The sequence below is a fragment of the Callithrix jacchus genome, chromosome 15 (genome assembly GCF_049354715.1).
Source record: "Callithrix jacchus isolate 240 chromosome 15, calJac240_pri, whole genome shotgun sequence".
Classification (NCBI taxonomy): domain Eukaryota; kingdom Metazoa; phylum Chordata; class Mammalia; order Primates; family Cebidae; genus Callithrix; species Callithrix jacchus.
Window position 1 is genome coordinate 31,045,585 of NC_133516.1, and position 22,799 is coordinate 31,068,383.

The window sequence follows — 22,799 nt, forward strand, 5'->3', positions numbered from 1 at the left end:
TTCCTATACCTGCAGAAGTACTCTCCATGGCCACCTGGACAACCGGCAAACCATTCTATTTCCTTACACGTGCACATATCATCCATAACCCAAACTCTTATCAATAAAACTCCAATTTCACAACCAGGGCATAAATTCTCTATCAAACATCATGGTGATATCCTTATCTTCGATTTTTGGTAAACATTTGGAATTGGATAAAGTATCATTCCTAAGTAAGACAGAACACTTTTAAAGAGAGATCCATAAAATATCGCCAGTCAGCTGACCTAGGCGGTTTGAGTGTATTTGTTCCTTGATGTGCCATCCTAAGGGAACCTGGTGGGGGAGACCCTTGCATCAGCAGCCATTGATGCTCAGCAGAGCAGCCTAACACAGCCAGGTTCCCTGTATCTCCCAGCTCCGCCCAGAGCCACCTGTTGGCACTGGCCAGTGGGATCCAGAGTCCTGACCATTTGCAAGGTTTCAGGCTGCTTCTAAGAATTCCAACACTCATTGGCATACATTCAGCTGTTATCTTAATTAGCACATGATTCTTTCAGTATCAGAAAATTAGTAAAAACACAGAACTCCTGGATCATCTAACCATTTGGACAATTACTCCAATTTTGAAGTTGGTGAAAGAGCTTTTAAATAAAGCAAATCACTCCATAAACGCTTAAGGAGTGCTGGGTGGTAATGAGAAACAAAGGCCCTTTGTATGCGAACGGGTTTGTGGAAAATGTAACAATGAGGGCACACTTTGGTAATCTTAATTTAAAAAATAGGAAAAGATTGATCAAACTGAATTACAAATGTTCTATGCTGAAATAGGGCCATGGCCCAGGTAAGTGATCACGAATTCTTGCTGGTGCTGGAATCTCCATTCTTGGTCGTGGTTTGGAATGAAGACAGAATTTCCTCTTATTGTGCCAGGTTTTTCTTCTTTATGTCTGTTATGATAACAATGTTCTGTGCCGGCCGAGCCATGACTCAGTGAGTGACTCAGAGCACGTTCAGTACTCACCCCTCCCGTGGGCACGTGCCCAGGCTTACAAGCACATGGCCTCCCTCTCCCAGCAGCCTTCCCCTGCCCCTAAAACCTGCAGGGGCCTGAACCTGGAACAGAGAGGCCTCTGGAACAGAGGCATGGCTCTGTCGAGGTCTGTGATGTTGGCCAAGGCTGCTTCCCTCTGTGCCTGCTTGAATTCCACCCCAAACTGGATTTCTCATCTGCCCTGCTCCCTGAGATGGTCAAGATGGCGATCAATTCCACGGTTTGGCCAGAGCAGCCAATGGGGGAACAGGTAGGACCATTCTGGATGGCTATGAAAACCTGGCCAGAGCATCCAAGCTCACATGCTCCCAAATGATGGCACCTGGCTGCTGACCTCACTGTGGTCCCCACATCCAGCAGAAATGGGAAAGGGACATTGGAGCCACTGCAAAGAATAGCAGCTATGACCACCCCTGGCACAAACAAGACCAACATGGCTCCTAAGGGACAAGGACCCTGCAGATGGTTTTATTTAGGGCCAAAAAGAGGCAGGGGATAGGAGTCCTCCTGGAATTCTATCAGTCTCTGCCTCTTCAAACGCTCAGTGAAGACCCCTGAGGGGAGGAGTGTCTGTGCCAGGCGGGAGGAAACGCTGAGGGTCGCTGGGTTATGGAGAGTAAGCAGAGGGCCAAAGGGATGAGCCCTCTGAAGGCCTCAAGGCTGAAGGGTCCTCCTCTCATCTGCCAGGCATAGCTGCCACCCTATCTCATCTGTTCCATGGGGGGCTGGACTTCTGCTGAGGCCGAGGGTGGTCTCAGTCAAGAGGGGTATCAACCCCCTGCCCTAGAAACCCAGCTAGCAACATGAGACCAGATAAGATGGTCTCCAAGCTTACCTCCAGCTACCAGTTAGGAAAAGCCATCTAAGACAGCCTTCATGCAGGCAGTCAGTTTAGGAGCCGGCCCCAGGAGGCCCTGATTTGGAAATCAACACAGAAACCCTAAGTCTGGGAACAGGACTATGGAAAATAGTCCTTGAGACCCCATCTGCCTACAGTTGCCTGTAATGATGTCATCCTTTCCTAGTCCCTTTCAAGACAAATAGAACATGAGTGGAGAAGTGGGGATACACAAACTGCAGATAAAGTGGGCCCCCTTGAAGAAACTGTGGACCCTCTATCTCGGTCACCAACCCTGCCCCAGATGCGGTTCTCACTTCCTTCACAGAAGCTGTGACCCCACCAGGCCCTGCTCAGGAGTCAAGGAGAGCCTCAGCCAGTCCTGCAGTCTGGGATATGTTGGGGAGACCATGAAACTCCCCCAGGGTACAGATACCACCTCCCACTGGTACCTGCCAGGCATAGCGGCCACCCTCCTAGTAGCGTGGGGCTGGGCCAGGCTCACACATCAGATTCTGCGCAGTGTTTTAGCCTTTAATTAAGAGCTGGGTCAATGGAGCCACCACTCTCCCCAAGACCCCCTGCAGCAGATGGCCCTCACCTTGGCTACCTGTGAGGCAGGGCAGCCCTGTGGCAGCCAGCCCTGCTGAGGGGTCTGTCTGCAGTGGCCTAGGAGAGGTGTTCATATCCTAGACCTAGAATGTGGCAGCAGCAACAAGGCCAGAGGCAGCTCAACTGAGGTCAGGGATGGTGGAGGAGGCACACAGGAAGCGTGGGGCTTTCCTCCTTCCTCTCTGAATCCCAGTGGGGCCAAGGCCAGTGTTCAGAAACAGTACAGTCTCCCCAGGGCCTGGAGGCTCTTCTGGCCACTCTCTGGAAGCCCTTAGTCCCCAGCTCCCTGCAGACCGATGTCACAGGGTCACTGGGTTTGGGAAGCAGGCTGGGTACCACCCCATGAGCCTTGAGGCCCTGGGCCTGGGAGGTGGGTCCAGCAGGCCTGAGGCCAGAGCCACCAGGAAACGGACGGGGAGTCACCTTCCACTAACTCTGCTTGTCAGTCACTACAGGCATCTAGGAGGGTGGCCTCTCCCACAAGCTTCCAGGGCTGCCCCAGCCAGGCTGAGGCAATAGCAGGTCATAGCTCCTGGGTCCCTATAGATCTGTGACCTTGTTTTCCACAGCAGCTGCTATCTGCTGGAGCCGATAGCCTAGCTGCATCTTCTGGGCTGTACCATCCTCCTCCAGGGCAGTGATGATCTGAAACAGAGACAGATGCCATCAGGGGAGACTTCTCTGGCCAACGTGTTTGCTGCAGAATTAAATGGGCCTCCTAAGACGCTGTAGCACGAGTGGGGTAGGAGGCCAAGAAACCCAGCTAGTCACTTCATGTACTTTCTGTGACCTCAGGGCCTCATCAGCGGGAGGGGTAATAACATCAAAGCCACATGGGGTTTCAGGATTAATAAGGTAGGAAATGAAGGACTTTACTTTGTACCGAGCCCCTCAGAAACCCTGCTGCAGCCATCCTGGCTCACTCACCCGCCATTCTGGCTCACCCACCCTCCAACCAACAGCATTTCCCAAGTTCCTGTCTGCCTAGTGCCAGACAAGGGACAGAGACCCAAGAATGACCAGACACCAAGAATGATCAGTATTCTATTGATCAAACACGAATCACAAATTGGGGGCTGCCACAAGGGGAACCGGTAGGAACTGGGAGGGCAGCAGCACTTGGGAAAACAGCCCTTGCCCACCATGTCTCCATGAAGGGACATGCCTGCATTATACCCTGCCTCCCCCACGCCCCATGCCATGGCCCACACCATGCCCAGGAAGGCTGTGGGTCATGAGGCAGGTTCCTCATCTCTGAGCAGCAACAGCCATGTTACTGGTGCCACACAAACATCTAAGTGGACTATTCCAACAGGCACCCAGTAGGTTCACTGGCAGGTGCTCAGATCTTCAGGCCCAGCCCAGGGATCCTCCACAAAGCTTCAGCAGCTCCATGGTACCCTCACAGCCCTGGTCCTGTGCCTGGACTCTCTCTTGGCAGCTCGTGCAGCCAAGCCAGGCCTGCACCTGCATATTGGCTGTGCCCAACATGCTGCCAACTCAGCAGATACACACCATCTCCAGGCCCTGGTAGACCCCTCAGCCCCACAACCATCAGCACCATGTCTTGCCGCCCTGCTGGGGAACTGGAATGGGGAGTGGTGGGATAGGTGAGAGCACAGCCAATACCAGGAAGCCTACCTGGAGAACACTTCCCAAACCATGAGAGGCCCAGCCCCTGGCTATGCTGTCCCTGCCAGAGCCTCTCAAGCCTCCTGAGAGGCCTTGGGTCAGCCTCCCGGTTGGGGCCAGGGCCTACCCACCTGGTCATAGTACTTGTTGATGTACTTGTAGAGTTCATGCAGGGCCACTCGTGCCCCAAGGTCTCCGGAGTAGTTCTAGGGAAGAGGCCAAATGAGAGATGAGAGAGATGAGGGTTGCAGCCAGCCACAGGAGGTGGCCCAGGACCCCAGGGAAGGGTTGGGGAGAAGGGGACCTCAGAGGTAGAGAAAGGGATGAGCCTTGCAGTGGGAAGCAAAGTCCCCTCCAAGGCTCAGGGACCCTGGGCCAGGCATTCCCAGCTGGGGACACAACAGGGCAGGGCAAGGGGGCCTCCTCAGTGGGAAGACAGCCCAGGTCTGCCTGCTTCAGCAAGGCCTAGGGTTTCCACTCTTGCCCCCTCAAGGTTCTAGCCCAGGCCCTCTGCCACCAGGTGACTTCAGAGCCAAGTGGCACAGATGCTGCTTGCAGGCTGATAGCCCGGCATGATTCTGCTCTGGTCTAACTCAAGCATTTCCTGAGGTTACTCTCAGGCCCCTCCATGAGGCCATCCTGAGCCTCAACTTCCTCACCTGGTCGATGGAGTTGGTGTCACCTAACCTGCGGAGTTCTTGTGAGGATCAAATAAGACAATCAAAGCACCCCATGAAGGGCTTCACACACAACACCCCAAAAGCACAGCTGCTATGAGTACTGTGGTTGTCATCATCATCATTTCAGAAACATTGTTCATAAACTCCCTGGAGTTACATTTTAGGGCTGTTTTAGGAGTGGGAGGGGTAGAGGGGACACCTATGCCACCAAGGGAGGCACAGCAGTGGGAAAACGCATGCAGGCAGACCCAGGCAGGCATGGGGCCGAATCCCAGCTACCTTGCAAATGCCTGGCTGAGTCAGGGTACATGGCAGCTGCCAGGACAAGACCCCTGCTTGCTCTGTGATGAGATGGTGGGGACCCTGGTCTTTCAGTGGCAGTTGGAACATTCTGCACTTATGTGTCCTGCCCCAACCAGTTCACAGGGCTGCTGAGGTTCCCAAGGGCTTCCCTGCAAAGGGGCAGTGTGAAGGGGACTGGACCATTGTGATGGGAAGCCTATGCCCAATCCAAGAAGCAGAGGGAGGCCTTACCCAGGACAGCTCAGCCAGGACAGAGTTCATCTCTTGGTCGCTGGCTGGGACAGTCTGTCTGATGTCTGCATAGTACCTGCCAGAGAGCCAGAACACAGCCGCTGCTGGGTAAACAAGCCCACTCCCCCAACCCCACCAAAGCCCACTCTCTGGGCCTCAGCTGCACACACCCTCCAACCTCTACCATCTCGCCCTCCAGTACCTTTCCACCATCCGCTTATACCGGGGGATGTCCCGCGCATACAGAAGTTTGTTGATCGGGGAGTCCTGGACACAGCAGGAGGACAGCAAAAGAGGAAGGAAGGAAGGAAGGAAGAATGAGGGCCCCTGTTCAGGTGATCAAATGTCCTAGGTTTCCCAGCACTGCTTCAGTTCAGAAAATGAGGAAGCCCCTGAGTCCCAGAAAACCAGGATAGGTGGTCACCCTAGCCTACTTCCTTCCACAGGAGCCTCCTCTGCTCCCTCCCCTCCATCAATATCCAGTCTCTGATGTCATCGGAAATCATTTCTAGCCTCCGTCTAGATCCAGCAAAAGGCAAGTACGCAGGGCAGGAAGCACACGGTTCACTCCGGGGATCATCATTTTACAAATAAGCAGACTGGCCATGCGCGGTGGCTCACGCCTATAATCCCAGCACTTTGGGAGGCAGAGGCGGGTGGATCACGAGGTCAAGAGATCAAGACCATCCTGGTCAACAAGGTGAAACCCCGTCTCTACCAAAAATACAAAAATTAGCTGGGCATGGTGGCGTGCGCCTATAGTCCCAGCTACACTCAGGAGACTGAGGCAGGAGAATTGCTTGAACCCAGGAGGGGGAGATTGCAGTGAGCCGAGATCATGCCATTGCAATCCAGCCTGGGTAACAAGAGTAAAACTCCATTTCAAAAAAAAATTAGCAAACTGAGACCCAGAACATTACCTATGGTACAGGAGTGAGATAGGTGGAGGGGACGCCCGTGCCACCAAGAGAGGCACAGAAATGGGAAGATGCATGCAGGCAGACCACCTCACTCCCCAGTGGCTGAGCTCAGATTTGAAGCAGGTCTGTCCAGTCAGTTTCCACCACTTTAACACACCCAGATATAGCCTCTACCACTGAACTGGGTTCAAGTCCCAGCAGCCATGGGCTCTGGGCAGCATACTTCTTTTTTTTGAGATGGAGTCTTGCTCTGTTGCCCAGGCCAGAGTACAGTGGCACGATCTCGGCTCACTGCAATCTCCGCCTCCTAGGTTCAAGTGATTCTCCTGTCTCAGCCTCCTGAGTAACTGGGACTACAGGCGCCCATCACCATATCTGGCTAATATTTGTATTTTTAATAGGGACGAGGTTTCACCATATTGGTCAAACTGGTCTCAAACTCCTAACCTCAGGTGATCTGCCTGCCTCGGCCTCCCAAAGTACTGGGATTACAGGCATGAGCTGCTGCACCCGGCTGGGCAGCATATTTCTATTCTCAGGACCTCTCCTCATCCTAGAGCTGCTGAGAAGGTGAGAAATATCTCGAGGTAACAGTGTCCCCTGTGAGCAGGGACCCAAGACCAGTTCCTCCGACGACCTGAGTCAGGATTCGTGCCTTCTCAACAACTCCCCATGGGGGGACCCCTTGGCACTCCTGATTCAGACTACTCCTGAGCTCCCCAGGAGCCATTTGCTGTTCTGCTGGAAAAGGGAGGTACTCGGAAGATCTGGCAAGAGTTCCGGCCACCACATGCGGTCCAGCTTGGAGGTGGCCCTCCAGGTCCTGGTGTGGCACTTTGGTTCTTAGCTCATTATAGGCATAATGGTGACAGCATGTGCAACAAAGATGGCTCCCAAAAGACAGTGCTTCCATTTTGGACAGAACTTTCCATTTCTGTTTTTGTTTTGAGACAGGGTCTCATGCTGTCACCCAGACTGAAGTGCAGTGGATGGCGCATTCATGGCTCACTGCAGCTTCAACCTCCCAGGCTCAAGCCATCCTTCCACCTCAGCCTCCCAAGTAGCTGGGACCACAGGTACACACCACCACTCCTGGCTGATTTTCGTATTTTTTGTAGAGATGAGGTTTGCCATGTGGCCCAGACTGATCTCAAACTCCTGAGCTCCTCAGGTGGTCCGCTCACCATAGCCTCCCAAAGTGCTGGGATTCTAGGCATGAGCCACCATACCCAGCTAATTTTGATTTTTCCCAGAGGGGTAGGAATGTACCTCTCAAGAGGTCCCAAGCCAACTGAGATTTGAGGGTCTATGCTAAGCAGAGCCCCACTCACGGACCTGCAGAGTCACATGAGGGCCCTGCCTGGGCACCTGAGCAGACACTCTGGGGACCTCATATGTCAGGGGACTCCCGGCCTTGACTGCTGTGACAACAGACTCCCAAACTCTGTGCTCCTGGATGGCTCAGACCACTCAGTCTTCTGTGCTTCCCAGCTCCCCTCCTCTCACGTCCCTCAAACCATGACGCCGGACTCTTTTCCCTACTTCCCCACTGGCAGGCAGACACCTCCAGCACCCTAAGAAATTAAACCCACCCAGCAGCCCGGAGCTGCTCCAGGATTGAATAATTCATGTCTGTACCTGGAAGCCCCACAAACACCAGACACCTCCTCCAAGTCTAACCTTACCATAGCCAGAGGCCCAGGAATATGTGACCCCTCCTTCTTCCTCATCCTCGACATCCGACCTTCAGCATCTGCCTGCCCTGCACCCTCCTGCTCAGCTTGAACCCAATCACTGCTTGTCAGGAAGACAGCACAGTGCCCTCTCGGGCCTCTCTCACTCAGCTCATCAATGCACAGCAGCCACAATGTTCCACTAAACTCTCAGGTCTGGCCACACTACTCCCCGTTCCCAGACCTTCTGTGGCTCCCACTGCCCCAGGAGTGATCCTGCCAAAGCCAGCCACACCAGGCTGCACTTGCTGCCCACAACTTTACCTATGAGTTGGCACACAATGCCCCTCCCTCCTCTTCCTCATCCCTTAAGACTGAGGCATTGCCACCTTCCAGGGAGCCCCTGGGACGAAGCCTTGGCCTGGGGATGTCAGACGTCTACCCCTTAACCTCTCTTTGAAATTCTCAGAAAAACCTGGAATCTGAGTACACACACAGCACTGTCCTCCCTCACCCATCTCCCTCCACGTCCATCCTAGACTCACTCACCCGGCCCAGCTTGTGGTCGGCCAGGGTGCAGGCATCCATGAAGGTCTGTGCAATGACAAGGAGCACCGCATCCATGTTATCAGATGTCTGCACGTCAAACACAAACTGCGGGTTTTTTATTATATTGATCCAGAATCTCAGAGGCAAGCTGTGGGTAGGGCAAGCATGGCCAATGAGTGTGCTGGGGAGGCAGAAGAGAAGACCCACACACACACCTCGAGCCCACCTGGCTCCACCCCACCTGTTGGTCTTCCAGATGTGGATGGTGTCCTGGTCGGAGATGCCATGCTGCTGGGCCTGCTCGTCCAGCAAGTCGAAGAAGTACTTAACAGCAAGAGGCACAGGTCGGCTGGTGCTGAGGATCACCTGGAACAGGTCATCCACGAACTTCTGCAGGGTACCCTGAGGGAAGGGGAAGCAGGGAGGTGCCGTCAGCAAGGTGGCCTCAGCAGCAGCCCAGACTCAGACACCCCCAGCACTGTGCCTGCGAGAGCCCCACACCACCCCCAAATCCCATGAGTGGCCCTGCTCCCCCTCAGCCAGGCCCCACCAACTTGGCAGCCCCCATCCCACCTTCATGGACAGCAGGCGGGTCAGGTAGATCTCAGGGATGGCCTTGGCACGCTCACGCTCCCCACCCCGAAGGCTGCCCCTCCGAGGCCTGGGTGGCTCTGGCTCATCACTTGGCTTCACCAGGTGCCAGGGCCGGATGCCCCCCTCATCTACATCCTCCAGCATTGGGGTCCCTGTGGCAAGAGCCCACAGCTGTAACCCCTCCCCAGGTGCCACCTCCCCAGGCCCCTGGGATCTTGCCAGGTCTCCCAGGGGTGGGGGCACCTGGTTGAGGGCTTCCCTGGGCAAAATGGAAATAGGCACAAGCCTGCCCTGAGGCCCAAAGGACCTTCCCCATGACTCAGGGCTGGGCACAGCAGGGGCAGAGGCTATGATGGGGACGGTACTCACGCTCTCCAGGGACATAATCCTGGTTTTCCCGAAGCACATGCTTGGTGAGGCAGGGAACAAGGGCCACAGTTGCTCCATCTGGGACCTGCTGAGCACAGCTGGTGATCCCTCCACCAGCCCCTCCCCACAAGTCCCTCCTCCAGCTCCCACCCCTCCCACCTTGTAATGCTGCAGCGTGTTCAGGCGCCTCCACAGACCCTGGACCTCAGAAGTGACATCTTCGTCAGAAAGAATGAGGTGCCCGGCCACTCCAGACCGCCACTCTGCAAGGGCAAGGCAGGACTGGGTGCAAGGTCGGCAGGATACCCTTCCCACAGTGAAGCCCACCTCTTCCTCCACAAGAACACCAGCCCCTCCAACATGGGGCAGCCTTACTCAACCTCTCCAAAGACCAAGAGCAGAGACCCCTCCCCAGGTGAGAGGCTATCCAACAAAGATGCTCCAGAGCTGGCTTCTGCCTGCCTCCCAGCGTCCTACCCACCCTGAGTGATGAGCTGTCCCTGCAGAGCAAGGCAATCCCAGGCCCAACATTGGCTCAGGTCCACAGGGGCCCTCCATGCCCTCACCAACATCCAGGGTGTGAGGGTCTGGCCGCTGGGTGAGAGGCACTCCTTTATAAAGCTGGTCCAGCATCTTCTCCTTGGCCTGGGAGATGGTGTCACAGTCCAGGACCTTCACGGGCACGCCCTGGGCCTCTCCTGCCCCAGGTCCCACAGCCAATAGCGCATTCAAGGTCTATGCAGGACACACAGAAGCCGTCAGGATTCATGAACACTCAGGATGACCAAGACACAGGCCAAGGGCAGGAACAACTCATGGGAGCCGCTGCCTCCGACCCCCACACACATTCCCTAACTCTCATCTCTTCAGCTGCCTGCCTTCCCCAGGGACAGCAGCTTCCTCCCCATTGTGACCCCAGCACCTAGCATAGTGCACTTATAAATGACTATGGGGTAAATGGCAGAAAAAAATGAGTGAGCACCAGTCCCCAGGTTCCTGGCTGAATGGGTCAGGCTGCAGGAGCTTTGGGATGCCTGCATGAGCAAATATTCCCATCCATCTGACAGGGGAGGAGCTCAGCAGGCCTGAATGGGCGTTTCCCACAGGAATCTTCGTGCATAACTAAGGAGAAAGCGAACCTGGAGAGAAGTGCTTGCCAGAGTGGGGCTGGCGTGGGGGGCAAGGCCGCATCCCTGGTAGGGCCAGGCAGACAGGGTCAGGCCCTAGCACAGCTCAAGCCCATGTCCAGGGCAGGGCTGGCTCCTCCCAAACCCTGGTTGTGGCTACCTGGGTTTCATCCTTAGCCTGGGGCACCCAGAGCCCTTATCATCAAGGTCTGCCCTAAGCTGCTATCCTGCTAAGCTAGTCTGACGGGCTGTCTCCAGCAGCCAGCCAGAGGTCAGCCCAGCTCTCCATCCAGGTACCCACATCAGAAGCTGGTGTTCAGACACCACACACCCACACACCCTCAACCCTCATCCTCACCTCACACTCACACTGCAGGCCACACACACACACACCCTCACCAGGGGAGAGTACTCCACACACATACGCACACCCTCACCAGGGGACGGTATGCCACACACACACACACACACGCACATCCTCACCAGGGGATGGTACTCCACACACACACACTCACACCCTCACCAGGGGACGGTACTCCACGTCCTCTCTGAGCAGGCGGTTGTCATTCAGGGTGTATTTGGCCTTGCCAGTCACACTGTCCACTGGCCCCTTGTCCACTTGATGCTTAATCCCTCGGAAGAGCATGTACAGAGGCTCCCCTACAGAGTCCTAGAGGAGTGCAGGCAGTTAGGGGCCCCCCGGCAGGTGGCAGAGGTTATGGGACATGACGCACACCGGGGAAGGGGACAGGACATGGGCTTTAGGGGACTGAGGACAGGCTAAGCAGGAGTCTCTGCTCTGGCACAAGTGTCCAAGCTGCATGGTAGTTAAGGGCTTAGAGGTCTGGAGGGCCTGACCCTCCATGGACGGGATCCCTGTCCACCTCTGCCCCTCACCCTCACAAAGGTGTAGAGGCAGATGGACATCCAGTTGGTGAGCAGCTTCTCCACCACGGTCTCTGTCCTGAGATGACAGGAAAGGGGAGTGCCAGGGTCAGCAGGCGGGACTGCGGGCCTCTCTATCCTGCAGACCCCCAGCCCGAGGCCCCATCCCAGCTCCAGCCGTCCAGGGCCCACCCAGCCCCACAGCCACACAGACCTGCGCAGCATCAGCTTGGGGTTCTTGGCCACATACTGGGCAACCAGGTCACTGAGCAGGGTGCGGAGGATGTCGGTGAAGTACTCAAGCTTCCCATGCAGTGCCACAGTGAGCAGCGATGCCACGTAGGCGCGGTCCCGAGCTGAGAAGGTGCGCTGGCTCTCCAGCGTGTGGATGAACTGCACTCAAAGAGGAATGGGAGAATGGAGTTAGGGGGACAGAGGCGTGGGCTCAGAAACCATGCCCTGGAGAAGGGGCAGAGCCAGGGCGGGCCAGGAAGGTGCAGGTGGGGGCACCTTGGTGAGGAAGAGCTTGCTGTTGAGCAGGTTAGAGAGTTGCCCCAGCCCTTGCTCCACGGTGGGCCGTCTGCTCTCAGGCACACCCAGGTCCCGGTGCAGGGGTGACTCGCGGTGCCCAGGGAAGAAGATCCTCTCCGCATACACCTTGTAGTCAAGAAAGGGGATGCCGCTGCCCAGGAGGTCACTGGTGAGATCGGTCATCTCGGTCATGAGGTCTGTTAAGCAGAAGAGGCCAGATTTGGGCACCAATCCCATGCGATGGGAGCAGGTTTGGACAGAGCCTGGAGAGCAGGGCCCATTCTCCTGGCCGCACCTGTGAATTCCTTCTTGCAGCGGTCACGCACGCTGCTCTCCAGATTCTCCAGCTGGATCTGAACCTTCTTATAGTCCCTCAGGGCCTGCTTGCTCTTCCTCCTGCTCAGCACCAGGGCCAGGAGGGGACAGCCGGATAAGGCCAAGACCCTCACTGGGTCGTACTGGCCCAGCCCTGCCTGACCTAGCCCCAGGCATACCATGGCTACATCCAGCACAGTCCAACCCAGCCATGCCAGCCAAGCCGAAGCCTAGCCCGATACAATTCAGCCTGTCCCCTCCCAAGCAAGTCACATACACCCATGCCCTGTCTAGCCCAGCACAGTTTCACCTAGAGATCAGCCAACCACAACCGGGCGGAATCTGTCCCACAACCTCTTTTAATAAATCAAGGTTTGTTAGAATGCAGCCACATTCGTGTGTTTATGCATCGCCCCAGCTGCTTGTGTGCCACAGTAGCAAAGTTGAGTTGCTGAGCAAAGACCACTTGGCCTGCAAAGCCTAAAATATTTATTCTCTAGCCATTTACAGAGAACGTTTGCTGACTTCTAGCCCAGTCTGTCCCTTCCCAGTCCAGCCAGATCCCATGACCCGCCCCAGCCCAGCCACATTTGGCTGCACCCACCTGTACATGAGGACAATGATGATGACACCCAGAGCCAGAAGAGAGGTGCCCACCCCCAAGCCCACCTGGGCTGCCACAGGAAAAGCCCCAGGGCTCTCGCCGTCATACTGCACGTGACCCAGGGAGAAGCGCAGGTTCCCCATCTGCACCTGTGTCGGGAGCCACCTGTGAGCGAGGGTTCAGCCCAGGTTAATGCCCGCCCGGCCAGGGACCTGCCCACTGACTGTGAACTCAGGCAAAGCGTCAGGTGCCTCTCGGAGGGCATGGTGCCGTGGCAGGGGCTGCTCCATGGGGGGCTCACAGTACAGGTGGTGCCGGGTCAGCGTCTTCACCACACAGGGGCCGTCCCCTATCATGGCCACCACCTCCTCCTTGGACATTGCAAGGTCCAGGTTCTCCCCCTGGAACAGAGGGTCACCAATCAGTCTCTCAGATCCTGTCCTCCCCAAATGGGAAGGACCCTGAGACCCACTCCCAACAGCAGGGCTGAGCTGACATCCTCTCAGCACCCTTCCCCTGTGTGCAGGCCAGTCACATGATGTCCTCCACGCTGATCCTCATCACCCTTCTCTGCCCTTCCCTATTCTTCTTTGCCAGAATGAAAAATCCGGAGAACATAAAGCTGTCTCCCAAATCTTGCCCAGTTACCTAACAAAGCCGGAGCCCCACTCTGTGTCTGATGGCTCACCAGGTAGGTAATGATGGTTGTATCTACCTGTGGTCTGTCCTCACGCCTATCTGCTGCCCGCTGTGTATGTCCAAGACATGTGACTAGCACACATCCATGTGAGCCAGGCTGCCAACAGGGCATCAGCCCAGTGGCCTGCGTGGACCACACCACCCAGCTACTGCACAGGCCGAACATATGAATGCAGTCATTCCAGAGCCTGCCATGGAACGCATCAGGACCCTGGCCACCAGCCAAGCAGTCAAGGCCATGCCAGATGCTAAGCTAGGCAACCCACCGCCAGCCCCGTCTGCCCCGCCACAGCAAGGACGAGGAGGCATGTCCATCCACCAGCCCCTGCTCTACTGTCTCAGCCTCTGCCACACACAGCAGTGCTATGCAGCCAAGGGAAAGGTCTCGGGGCCCTGCCAGGTCCAAGTAGAAGCAGTACCTCCACGGAGAACACACTCCCAGGCTTGTGCCGGAATGGCATGGTGGGGTCCTCAGGGTTGAGTGGCTGCAGGGTGGGGTCGGCTTCATAGGAGAAAGGTGTGGGGTTCAGTGTTGCAAAGTCAAAGACCAGGTTGTCAAGGATAAACTCCACCCGGACCCAGGGGTTCTCCGGCAGGCCCGGGAGGGCGGGTGTGCGGCACGTGATGAGCTGGGAAGAGTTGACGTGGCACAGCTCCTCAAACTGGAAGGAAGACAGGCAGGTTGATGAGGGGGCCAAGCAAAGACGGGAAGAGCCTCCTCTGGCCCCTGCTCTGGCTGTCCCCGGGGTGTGGTGTGGGGTGAGGGGAGAGTGTGGAGGTACCCAAAGGTGTCCTACATGCTGGCCACTGCAGGAGGGTCCCAGGGAACACGCTGTTTCAGGGACCAAGCGGCGCCTCCGTCCAAGCCCCTGGCTGGGCTGCAGCATTCTTGAAATGATGGTCACTCTAATTCTTGGCGTCTGCACCACATCCAGATTCTGGCCACGGACCCGTATCTCACGTCCTCCACTGAAACAGACCATGAGCCACTGATGGCTTACGTGAGCTGGACCTAAAGCACAGCCCAGCCCCAGCTAGGTCAGCTCAGCCCCGGCCCCAAACCACATGACCCCCGACCCCTACCAGCAGCATGGGATTCTCAGCACCCCAACATAAAGCCCTACAAACCCCCACAGGGTGGAGCCACAAAGATCTCCCTGCCACCTGCCATGCAGCCATGTCCTTGGCCCAGCACCTGAGGAAGCTCTTGGTGGGGCCAGCAGAGGTGATGTTGGGGTCGGAGGTGTACTTGAACTGGCCATGTTGAAGCCTCCTCTCCGTGGCCCCAAACCACACAGCCACAGGGAGTGTGGCAGGCGCAGGGTGTGGGCTGGTCTCACACCGCAGCTGTTCTGACTGCTGTTCCGACAACCTGGGAGGGGAGGTGGGAATGAATGGAGGGGTGCAGGCAGGGGAATCTCAGACCACTCAGGCCCCAGCTGTCCTCCCTCTAGCGCTGACTGCAGTCTCCACCAGGTGTCCCTGGAGGTGCACTCCCACGACAGCCAGCTAGGGAGGGTCTGGCCACTCTCAGAAGGAGCAGACTGGCCCTTTCCCCTTTCTGCTCTCCCCAGCATTCCAGCCTCCTCCATCTTCCCCCTGGAGCACATGGATTTTTTCAGGAAGAGGAAGTGGCCCTTACAAGTGACAAGGCTGGTCTCCAACCACCACTCGGATGTCCTCCAGCCGCCCAGTCAGGAGCTTGGAGCCATTCAGGGTGAGACAGGTGCCCCCAGCTCTGGGACCGCGGGCCGGGAAGATGGAATGGACCTTTGGGTCCTGTGGGAAGGACAGGGAGAGAGATGAGCATCAGACCAGAAACAGGGAGGTGGGGACCACCTGAGAGACAGGATGGCCCAGGGCTGGAAACCTCACCAAGGCATAGCCACATGGGTTGAGAGGAGCCGCCAGAGGGGGTGGTCCACTGGCAGCTGGGGGTAGCTCAGCAGTCAGGTACCTGGTAGGCAAAGTCGTGCTCTGAGACACCGCGTCCTCTTCCTGGCACCTCCACCGCTGCGGCACCGGCCACCTCCTCCCCACTGGCCCCGGTGATGCACACGAGGCTGTGGGCACAGGGCAGGCTATGGGGTGCCAGGCTGCACCGAGGGCCCCCCTCAAGCTTACCTGGTAGCCCCTCTCCCTGCCCCACTGTCAGGTGATTTTCCCCTCCCAATCCTCCACAAGATTAACAGAGACCCTCTCTCACTTTGAAGGAAATTCTTTATGACACATCAAAAGGCCTTGGTATCTGAGAATTAATATTTGTAGTTTTGATCATTTAAGTTCAACACCAGAGGCCCCCGACAAGGAATAATTTATCTGTGGCACAAATTTACAAAGGCGCCCTGTCAGCCTGGTTGTGGGGCGAGCTGCTGAGCTAGTGAGTGGGCACAGCCAGCTGCCCACGTCCTCTGCCATGTCACATTCACAGTACCCACTCAAAGCATGGTAGAAACTTGATTTATTCAGGAAAAAGAGTCCCTGAAAGCCTCTAGTTAGATAGAGGAATACACATGAAGGGAAAGTGAACTGTCTAAGAAAATGCTGGTTCTTAGCCAGAAAACAGAAGCTTGGGCAAATTAACTTCCAGAATGTCAAGCCTGCAGCAGCTCAACTCAGTGGCATTGTCACAGTTGTTTCGAACACTGGGAAGACTAGTGACATGTGAGCCACGCAGGGGAGGCTCTGGACAGAATATATATATGCTAATTGCTCCATAAATTGCTTTAGCCTTATGGTTTTGGAGCATTAGCAGTCTAGATAGTCACCTTAAGCTCTCGGTCATAACACATTCAAGGGAAACTCCACGCTCTAGCAGAGTGGTTCCTTGTTTCAAACACAGATTTGGGGCCCCACTGTGGGCCTCCTGAATCCAGATGTCTGAGGGGAGTTGGGATCTGCTCTGTGTTGGTTTGGGGCAGGGTCTGCAGGTTACTCTGATAGCCAGGTTTGGGCCCTGCTGCTCGTGAGCATCTCCTTAGGCGTGTCCTGCACGTACAACTTTGGGGCCTGCAACCACTGGCCAGGTTACCATAACCCAGAATCTCGGTGAGCAGTGAGCCCCAGGAATGCAGCAGGGGTCCCCAGAGGTGACAATGGAGCCTGGCCCTGAGGAGCCAGGCAGCCCAGGGCAATACCTGGGAAAGAAGAGGGAGCTGGCGAGAAGGCCAGCCCCTGAGCAGATCTGTGTGATCTGAGGGTGGTGCTGCCGAAGCTATTAATATATGCACAGTCCCTCAGAAGACCAGGGGAGCAGAGCCACCAGTCAGCTCTGGGCAGTAACAGGCCCAGGAAGGATTCCCCAGCAGCCCATGCCAAGAACCTACAGGTCTGGTGGGTGCTCAGGGGCTTCAGTGGCAATCCCAGCACTCCGGCATTGTGGCCAGAATCAAGGAACAGGGAGAGAGGGGGTGGACGAATGGTGGGTGGGAGGCCCTAGCAGCAAAGCCAACCACAAAGGTCCCAGGGAATGCCATGCTCCTTGCTGGGTGCAGCCAGCTCACCTGCTGGAGACCTCATACTCCTGGGTGTCCACAGCACAGGGCACTCCAGCCACTGTAACCATGCCCAGCACATCCTGTACATGCTGGCCCAGGTTGGAGCCCCTGATGGTGACACGGGTGCCTCCGTCTACAGGCCCAGTCAGTGGCTCCACCTGCTCCGGGACAAGGACTGCTCACTTCCACTCACCTGGAAAGGCAGCCCAACTTCCCACCTTTGGGCCCCCACACCCTCCCTCCAACAGCTGCAGTGAGGAAGGGATGGCCAGCCTTTCAACAAACCGAGTGGATGAGGGGTGCTGGGCACTGCGTGGCCACAGCCTCAGTCTCAGCCTCACCACAGGCCTCCCGGGTCACACAACGTGGATGCTCCCCCTCACACCACACACAGCCATACTGGGGCATGGCGGTTTGGCAGTGGCTGCAGTCTCCATGTCCCACGGAACAGTCATACAGTACCACTGGGGTGGCAGAGATGCACATGAGAGGCAGGCCTGGGAGGACCCTGCTTCCATCGCAGACCCGCAGCCCGCAGGTAGCTCACCATGCAGCCCCTCAGCACTGTCCACACGCAGACGGCCGGCCCAACGCAGGAACAGCCCCACACGGAGCTCTGGCTGCAGAGCCTCATAGCTGAACTGGAGAAATGGGAGTGGGGTCAGAGCCAAACACTGGGGGAAGCATCAGGCCTGGGAAGGGGACAGTCAGAGAAAGGACTAAAATGACTAGTTAGGAGCATAGGGTCAGAGAGACCCCATGGGGCCACAGGTTGGAAGGCAGAGGCAGAATTGGAATATGTGGACCCCATGGCATCTCAAGTTAGAGATCAGAGCTGGGATGCAAGGACTCCCAGCTGATACAAGTGGTCAGAAGTCAGAAATGGGTGTGGAGACTCCCTCGGGGCCACAGGGTCAGAGCATGGGCCTGGAAAATGTGGTGCAGCCAGCTATGGTTGGCAGCCAGGCTGTGGCCAGTGCAGTGCACCCACGCCCACCCAGGCACTCATGGTCTGCACCTGGTGCTGCTGGCAGGTGACACGGCACTGGGTATCTGGAGGCGGCTCACACTCGACCCGGGCCTCAACCACCACCTGGAGGCCCTCCAGCTCCATCACACACTCACTGTCTCCTGAGCCGTCCTGAGGGCAGAGAACACAGCTGTTGGGCAGCTTCAGGAGCTGGGCCCAGGGAGTCCTGCAGCTCCCCCAACAGATCCCCCAGTATGGCCTCTGGGTGAGGTTGGGCCCTGGGACTCTGCCCTCTTCCTGCTCCCCAGGGCTTGTACAGAGTTTGTCAACAGCTAAGGAGGCTGCAAGGACAGTGGCAGGCAGGACACACTGACCTGAAAATGGTGCAGGTTCCTGCCTAGCAGCCGGATTTCCCGCTCCACATGGACCGGCATCAAAGTGGAGCCCTGAACGCTCTCCACACAGGGGCAGGAGCTTGCCCCGGAGGTCACCTCTTCCTGCAGGCACCAAGGGCAAGGCAGTCTATGGAGCCCACCCTGCCCAGCTCAGCCCTCTGCCTTACCAGGTTCCAGGGGGCAAGGCTGGTGTGGGGCTGCAGACCCCACCCTGCCCCTCGCTCCCTCCCAGTGCAGAATCACCAGACAAGCTAGGGGTGGCGTCTTCCCCACATCCCCTCCCCTGAGGCCTCCTTCCTGGGCTGGGCCTCACCAGCTCCCAGAGCCCGGGGGTGTCATACTGGTAGTCGAGGCTGGACGGGAGGATGAGGGGGGCGGGAGGGCCCTCAAGCTCTGCAGAGTCTCCATCACCTGAGAGGAGGGTGGAAGTGGAGAAGGCGGGTGCGTCACCCCCCGTCCACTCGTCCGCCTCGGGCAGCTCGCCGCCTTCTCTCGTGAGCCAGTCCAGGGCGGGCTTCACAGAGCCCATGGCCCCTGGGAAAGTGGTGGCAGGAACAGTGGCAGGGGGCGGGTCCAGGGGCACTGTGGGAGGAAGGGCCTTGGAGCCAGGGTCTGCAGGGGGCACTACTGCTGCCTCTGAGGGTGACAGCGGGGACGCCGAGAGGTCCTCAGGTATGTCTGTGGGTCTGAAGTCAGTGGGGGTAGGGAGAGCGGTTCCAGACCCATTTGAGGGGCTGGGAGGGGAGGGCTTCTCATGGAGAGGTAACTCTGTAGAGGTAGGGGGTGGTATGGGGCCAGGATCTGTCCACGGCCCCCAGGGGCTGAGCACGGAAGGACTGGGCCCAGGTGAGATGTCCGAAGCTGTGGCAGTGGAGGGAGCCCCAGGCTCCACAGGAAGGGTGTCAGGAGCAGGGGTGACCAGGGTTTTAGGGGCTGTGGGTGGGGAGGGGCTGGGTCCGTCTCTTGCAGGAGGGGCTAGGGAAACAAGCGGGCTCTGAAGGGGGAGGCAGAGGAAGACAGGAAGGGCCACTCAGCAGGCAGGCGCGGGACAGGAGGCAGGCAGGAAGGCAGGCAGGCACAGGGTATGTTAAGAGGAAAGGAGACCAAGGAAAAGAAAAATAAAAACAGCCCATTAATTCTCCACAGGAGAACACTGCAGGAAAAGGCTCCAGGGGTGTCTGTGCCGAGGTAGGCAGGAAGGCCAGACCTCCCCTGCCTCTCAGCCACAAACGCCCTCTCCCAAAACAGGCAGGATGTATCGGTGGCCGTTCTCCAGGGAGTCCATCACACACAGCGGCCCCAGTGCTCAGGACAGAGCCTCACATAGGCAGACAGGCCCCGAGCCATGAGAAAAACTCTCACACTGGGACCCCCCAACCCCCATATGGCCCAGCCCAGAGTCACACTCACCTGACGGCTTGCCACCATGGGCCCGGAGTCACACAAGGCCTTGTGTGTGCACAGGTGCTGCCAAACGCACCAGTTACACCCCCAGCGGCTGCTCACACAGGCCTGGCACCTGCACAGAGCACAGCCATGGGGCAGGGGTCGCCACGGGGCAGCCCAGGCCTGGGGATAGGGCAAGGAACTCACTGCGCAGACGGATGGAGCTCAGTGACCGCCACACAGTCATAGAAGGAGAGGGAAGTTTTAGCGATCACAACGGTGCCAAACCTAAGCTCCACGATCACAGAGACATGGTCTGCAGAAGGGAAAGAGGGGGCCAGGGCTGAGCAGCTAAGAGGTGCGCTCAGACCCAGAGCCAACATCCTGAGCCCCCGAATGGGGAAGAGAACCCAGGGTGAGGGAACACAGTCCAAGGGCACAGAATGGAGGCTTCAGGTGGTTGGGGAGTGGGAGGACTCAGAGAAAGGCATCCATTCATGGCTCTTTGCCTGGATTCACACCTTAACCCCACCGAATCCCCTGGAGGAGGGGCTGGCCCATTCTCTCACCCACCGGCTCCTCTTGGCAGCACTGGGGCCTCACTAGGGTCTGGGGAGGGGCACATCACACCAGAACCAGTCAGCAGGGCAGGACTCTGATGTTCCCCAAAGTGGCAGGAATACGACTCCCCTGGCCACAGGGGTGGCAAGTCTGGCACTGATAGGAAAACCTGCCAAGAGAGGCAGGGACACACTGTCGGGGCTAGTGGGCAGCAGACCAGGGCTCACATTTATGGGGCACCCAATGTGGGCAGGCACCAGCAGTCAACAGCCCTCAGGCCTCCCCACACACCCTCTGGCCTGAGTTAGAAACAGGGAAACTGAGCTCCTAAAAGAAGTAACTTGTGTGAAGCCATGTGGTATACAGCGTGTCTGACACCAGAATCCAAGATCTCTACCCAGACCTCGATGCCCAGAGCCCTCCCCACCAGGGCCCTGCCTATCTGATCATTCACCTCCCTCCTCTCCTCTCGGCTGATGTTGGCAGGACTCATGGCTGCAACTCTCAGGCAGCCCAGCTCAGGCTGGAAGCTCCACAGCCACTGCTCTGGGCCCTGGCCCCTCGAGCACTCAGAACGGCGACTGCACCTGAGCGAAAATGACCAGTGTCTATCTGTGACCCTCACAGGCCACTGGGAGTTCAGAGGGTAGAACTCCTACAATCTGAAAGACCTGGGCAGGACTCTAGAGTGGGCATGATACAGGCTCCTGTGTCTGCCCTGGCAGGGCACTAATGCCCAGTGCAGAGGATGGGGGTGGGGAATCAGGGTGTCTGGGGAACAGGGGTTGAGAGTCAAGGGCCAAAGGTCAGGAATTCTGGACAGGACAATTATGTGGGAGCACTGTGGGCTTGAGGCTGGGGCTGGGATGGTCAGGAGTCAGTGGAACACTGACCTGCCAAGGAGCACGCACCACCCACAGTATGGGTCCCTATGAGCAAGGCAAGATGCACAGTCCAGGTGCTGAGCACAGGAGGCCACAGGAACCTTCAGAAGCTGTGACAACAAAGAGGATCTGAAGCCAGCAATCCAAACACCAGTGGCTCACCCACAAGTGGATCTCTGACCCCACCCAGAGGCCCCACCCAGCAGCTATGCCTTGGGTTGTGCCTGGCACTCACTGTGCTCTGGGTCATGACATAGAGGTGCTCAAAGGTCCCATCAAAGGTGAGGTCTCTGCTCACGGCAGACCCTTGCTGGATGCTCTGTGTGAAGTATGGGTGGCCATTGCTCCCTGGGCCCAAGTAGACCTGGGATCAGAGACCACAGGGTCTGGGACCCAAGTCCATGGCCAGAGGCCCAAAGCCCTCCTTTCCTCCACCCAGTCAAAGTAATTTACAGATAGAATTTCCTCCTGGGCAGGATGTAGGAAAGTCACAGCGAAACACCACCCAGCCCTGGGAAGAGGAGCTCAGGTCATCTCTCCTGGCCCAGGGGTCACAGGGATAGCTTAAACCAGGCTGGGTCCCTAGCAACCTGTTCCCTCCAGACTCTAGGGCAGGGGCTAGTACTTCCTGTGGGCTCACCCTGTGCAGCTGCCCTTGACTATCACCCAGGAAGGCGATGTTGTGTCCATCTTCCATGGTGACTGCCACAGCTGTTAGCTGAATCCCTGGCCACTCCAGAACTGGTGTGGCTTCCAGCGGGACCCGGCTGGCCATGGGGCTGGGCGTGTGGTCTGAGCCACAGGGATAAGCATCCAGGGTGTCCTATAGGCAGCAAGAAGCATCAGGAAGGCCCTCCCTGGATAACCTCCTCGGCCCCATTCTCCATAGACAACCTCATTCCCTCCCGTAGCCACTCTGGTAGCTCTCCCTAAACAACTGTGTCTTCTCTGCCGGCCCTCCTGGGACAAACTCATCCCTGCCCCCAGTCTCTCTGGGCCCTCCCTGACAACCCTTCCCCGGACAACATCCCCCAGGGACATACTTAGTCTTATCACAGTGGACTGATCTCCAGCACTGCTCCAGTCCTTAGACACTTTGCAGTGGCTCCTTCCCCTCTTTTGATCCCCACTGTTGCCTGCGGCCCCACCTTCTCCCATCCCTGGCCTGAGAGCACTGCCACCAGTTTATGTGGTCAGCCTGCTACTGGACCACTTCTCCAAAGCCTCTCACAGCCTGCTTTCCAGCTCCAAATCTGCTCACCTGGGCCCTCTCCTGCCTCTCCCTGACTCAGCCCCCTGCATGCAGCTTCTTCCCTTTTTCATCCATCCTAAGGCTACAGCTCATCAATCCCGACCTCACCTCCCTCTCCTGCTCAAGAACCAAAGGTCTCATTCCACCATTCTAGGTCCCTGCCCCTACCCAAGAACCCCAAACACTCTCTCAATCCACTGACACAAGTACTACTCCTCCAGCATCCTGGTCCAAGCCCATCTGGACACTGCTCTCT

The 22,799-nt window shown here is 57.2% G+C and overlaps 1 protein-coding gene across 12 annotated transcripts in view; it reads right to left on the bottom strand.

Annotated features, from left to right (window-relative positions):
• Positions 1-903: 903 nt before the first annotated feature.
• The window catches only part of PLXNB1 (plexin B1), a 29,185-nt gene continuing 7,289 nt past the window's right edge, over positions 904-22,799 (bottom strand). For 5 of the 12 annotated variants that reach the window (XM_078350746.1, XM_035275366.3, XM_078350748.1 and 2 more), the window contains 35 exons: positions 21,932-22,114; positions 21,527-21,655; positions 21,301-21,401; positions 20,862-20,994; positions 20,420-20,576; positions 20,054-20,162; positions 19,871-19,979; positions 18,774-19,454; positions 18,440-18,562; positions 18,114-18,236; positions 17,643-17,736; positions 17,381-17,559; positions 17,102-17,253; positions 15,556-15,661; positions 15,241-15,377; positions 14,794-14,970; positions 14,396-14,567; positions 14,018-14,260; positions 13,124-13,300; positions 12,900-13,048; positions 12,276-12,376; positions 11,960-12,177; positions 11,664-11,842; positions 11,462-11,528; positions 11,088-11,234; positions 10,004-10,172; positions 9,597-9,700; positions 9,438-9,522; positions 9,048-9,220; positions 8,716-8,876; positions 8,475-8,622; positions 5,535-5,599; positions 5,333-5,408; positions 4,250-4,324; positions 904-3,131 (listed from right to left, as the gene is read on the bottom strand). In XM_078350746.1, the coding sequence (XP_078206872.1) occupies positions 3,027-3,131; positions 4,250-4,324; positions 5,333-5,408; positions 5,535-5,599; positions 8,475-8,622; positions 8,716-8,876; positions 9,048-9,220; positions 9,438-9,522; positions 9,597-9,700; positions 10,004-10,172; positions 11,088-11,234; positions 11,462-11,528; positions 11,664-11,842; positions 11,960-12,177; positions 12,276-12,376; positions 12,900-13,048; positions 13,124-13,300; positions 14,018-14,260; positions 14,396-14,567; positions 14,794-14,970; positions 15,241-15,377; positions 15,556-15,661; positions 17,102-17,253; positions 17,381-17,559; positions 17,643-17,736; positions 18,114-18,236; positions 18,440-18,562; positions 18,774-19,454; positions 19,871-19,979; positions 20,054-20,162; positions 20,420-20,576; positions 20,862-20,994; positions 21,301-21,401; positions 21,527-21,655; positions 21,932-22,114 (5,307 nt within the window). In that variant the 3' untranslated portion in view covers positions 904-3,026. Of the gene's footprint in view, positions 3,132-4,249; positions 4,325-5,077; positions 5,251-5,332; positions 5,409-5,534; positions 5,600-8,474; positions 8,623-8,715; positions 8,877-9,047; positions 9,221-9,437; positions 9,523-9,596; positions 9,701-10,003; positions 10,173-11,087; positions 11,235-11,461; positions 11,529-11,663; positions 11,843-11,959; positions 12,178-12,275; positions 12,377-12,899; positions 13,049-13,123; positions 13,301-14,017; positions 14,261-14,380; positions 14,568-14,793; positions 14,971-15,240; positions 15,378-15,555; positions 15,662-17,101; positions 17,254-17,380; positions 17,560-17,642; positions 17,737-18,113; positions 18,237-18,439; positions 18,563-18,773; positions 19,455-19,870; positions 19,980-20,053; positions 20,163-20,419; positions 20,577-20,861; positions 20,995-21,300; positions 21,402-21,526; positions 21,656-21,931; positions 22,115-22,799 lie in introns of all 12 variants that reach the window. The other 7 variants (XM_035275372.3, XM_035275365.3, XM_035275371.3 and 4 more) reach the window with 3 other exon arrangements.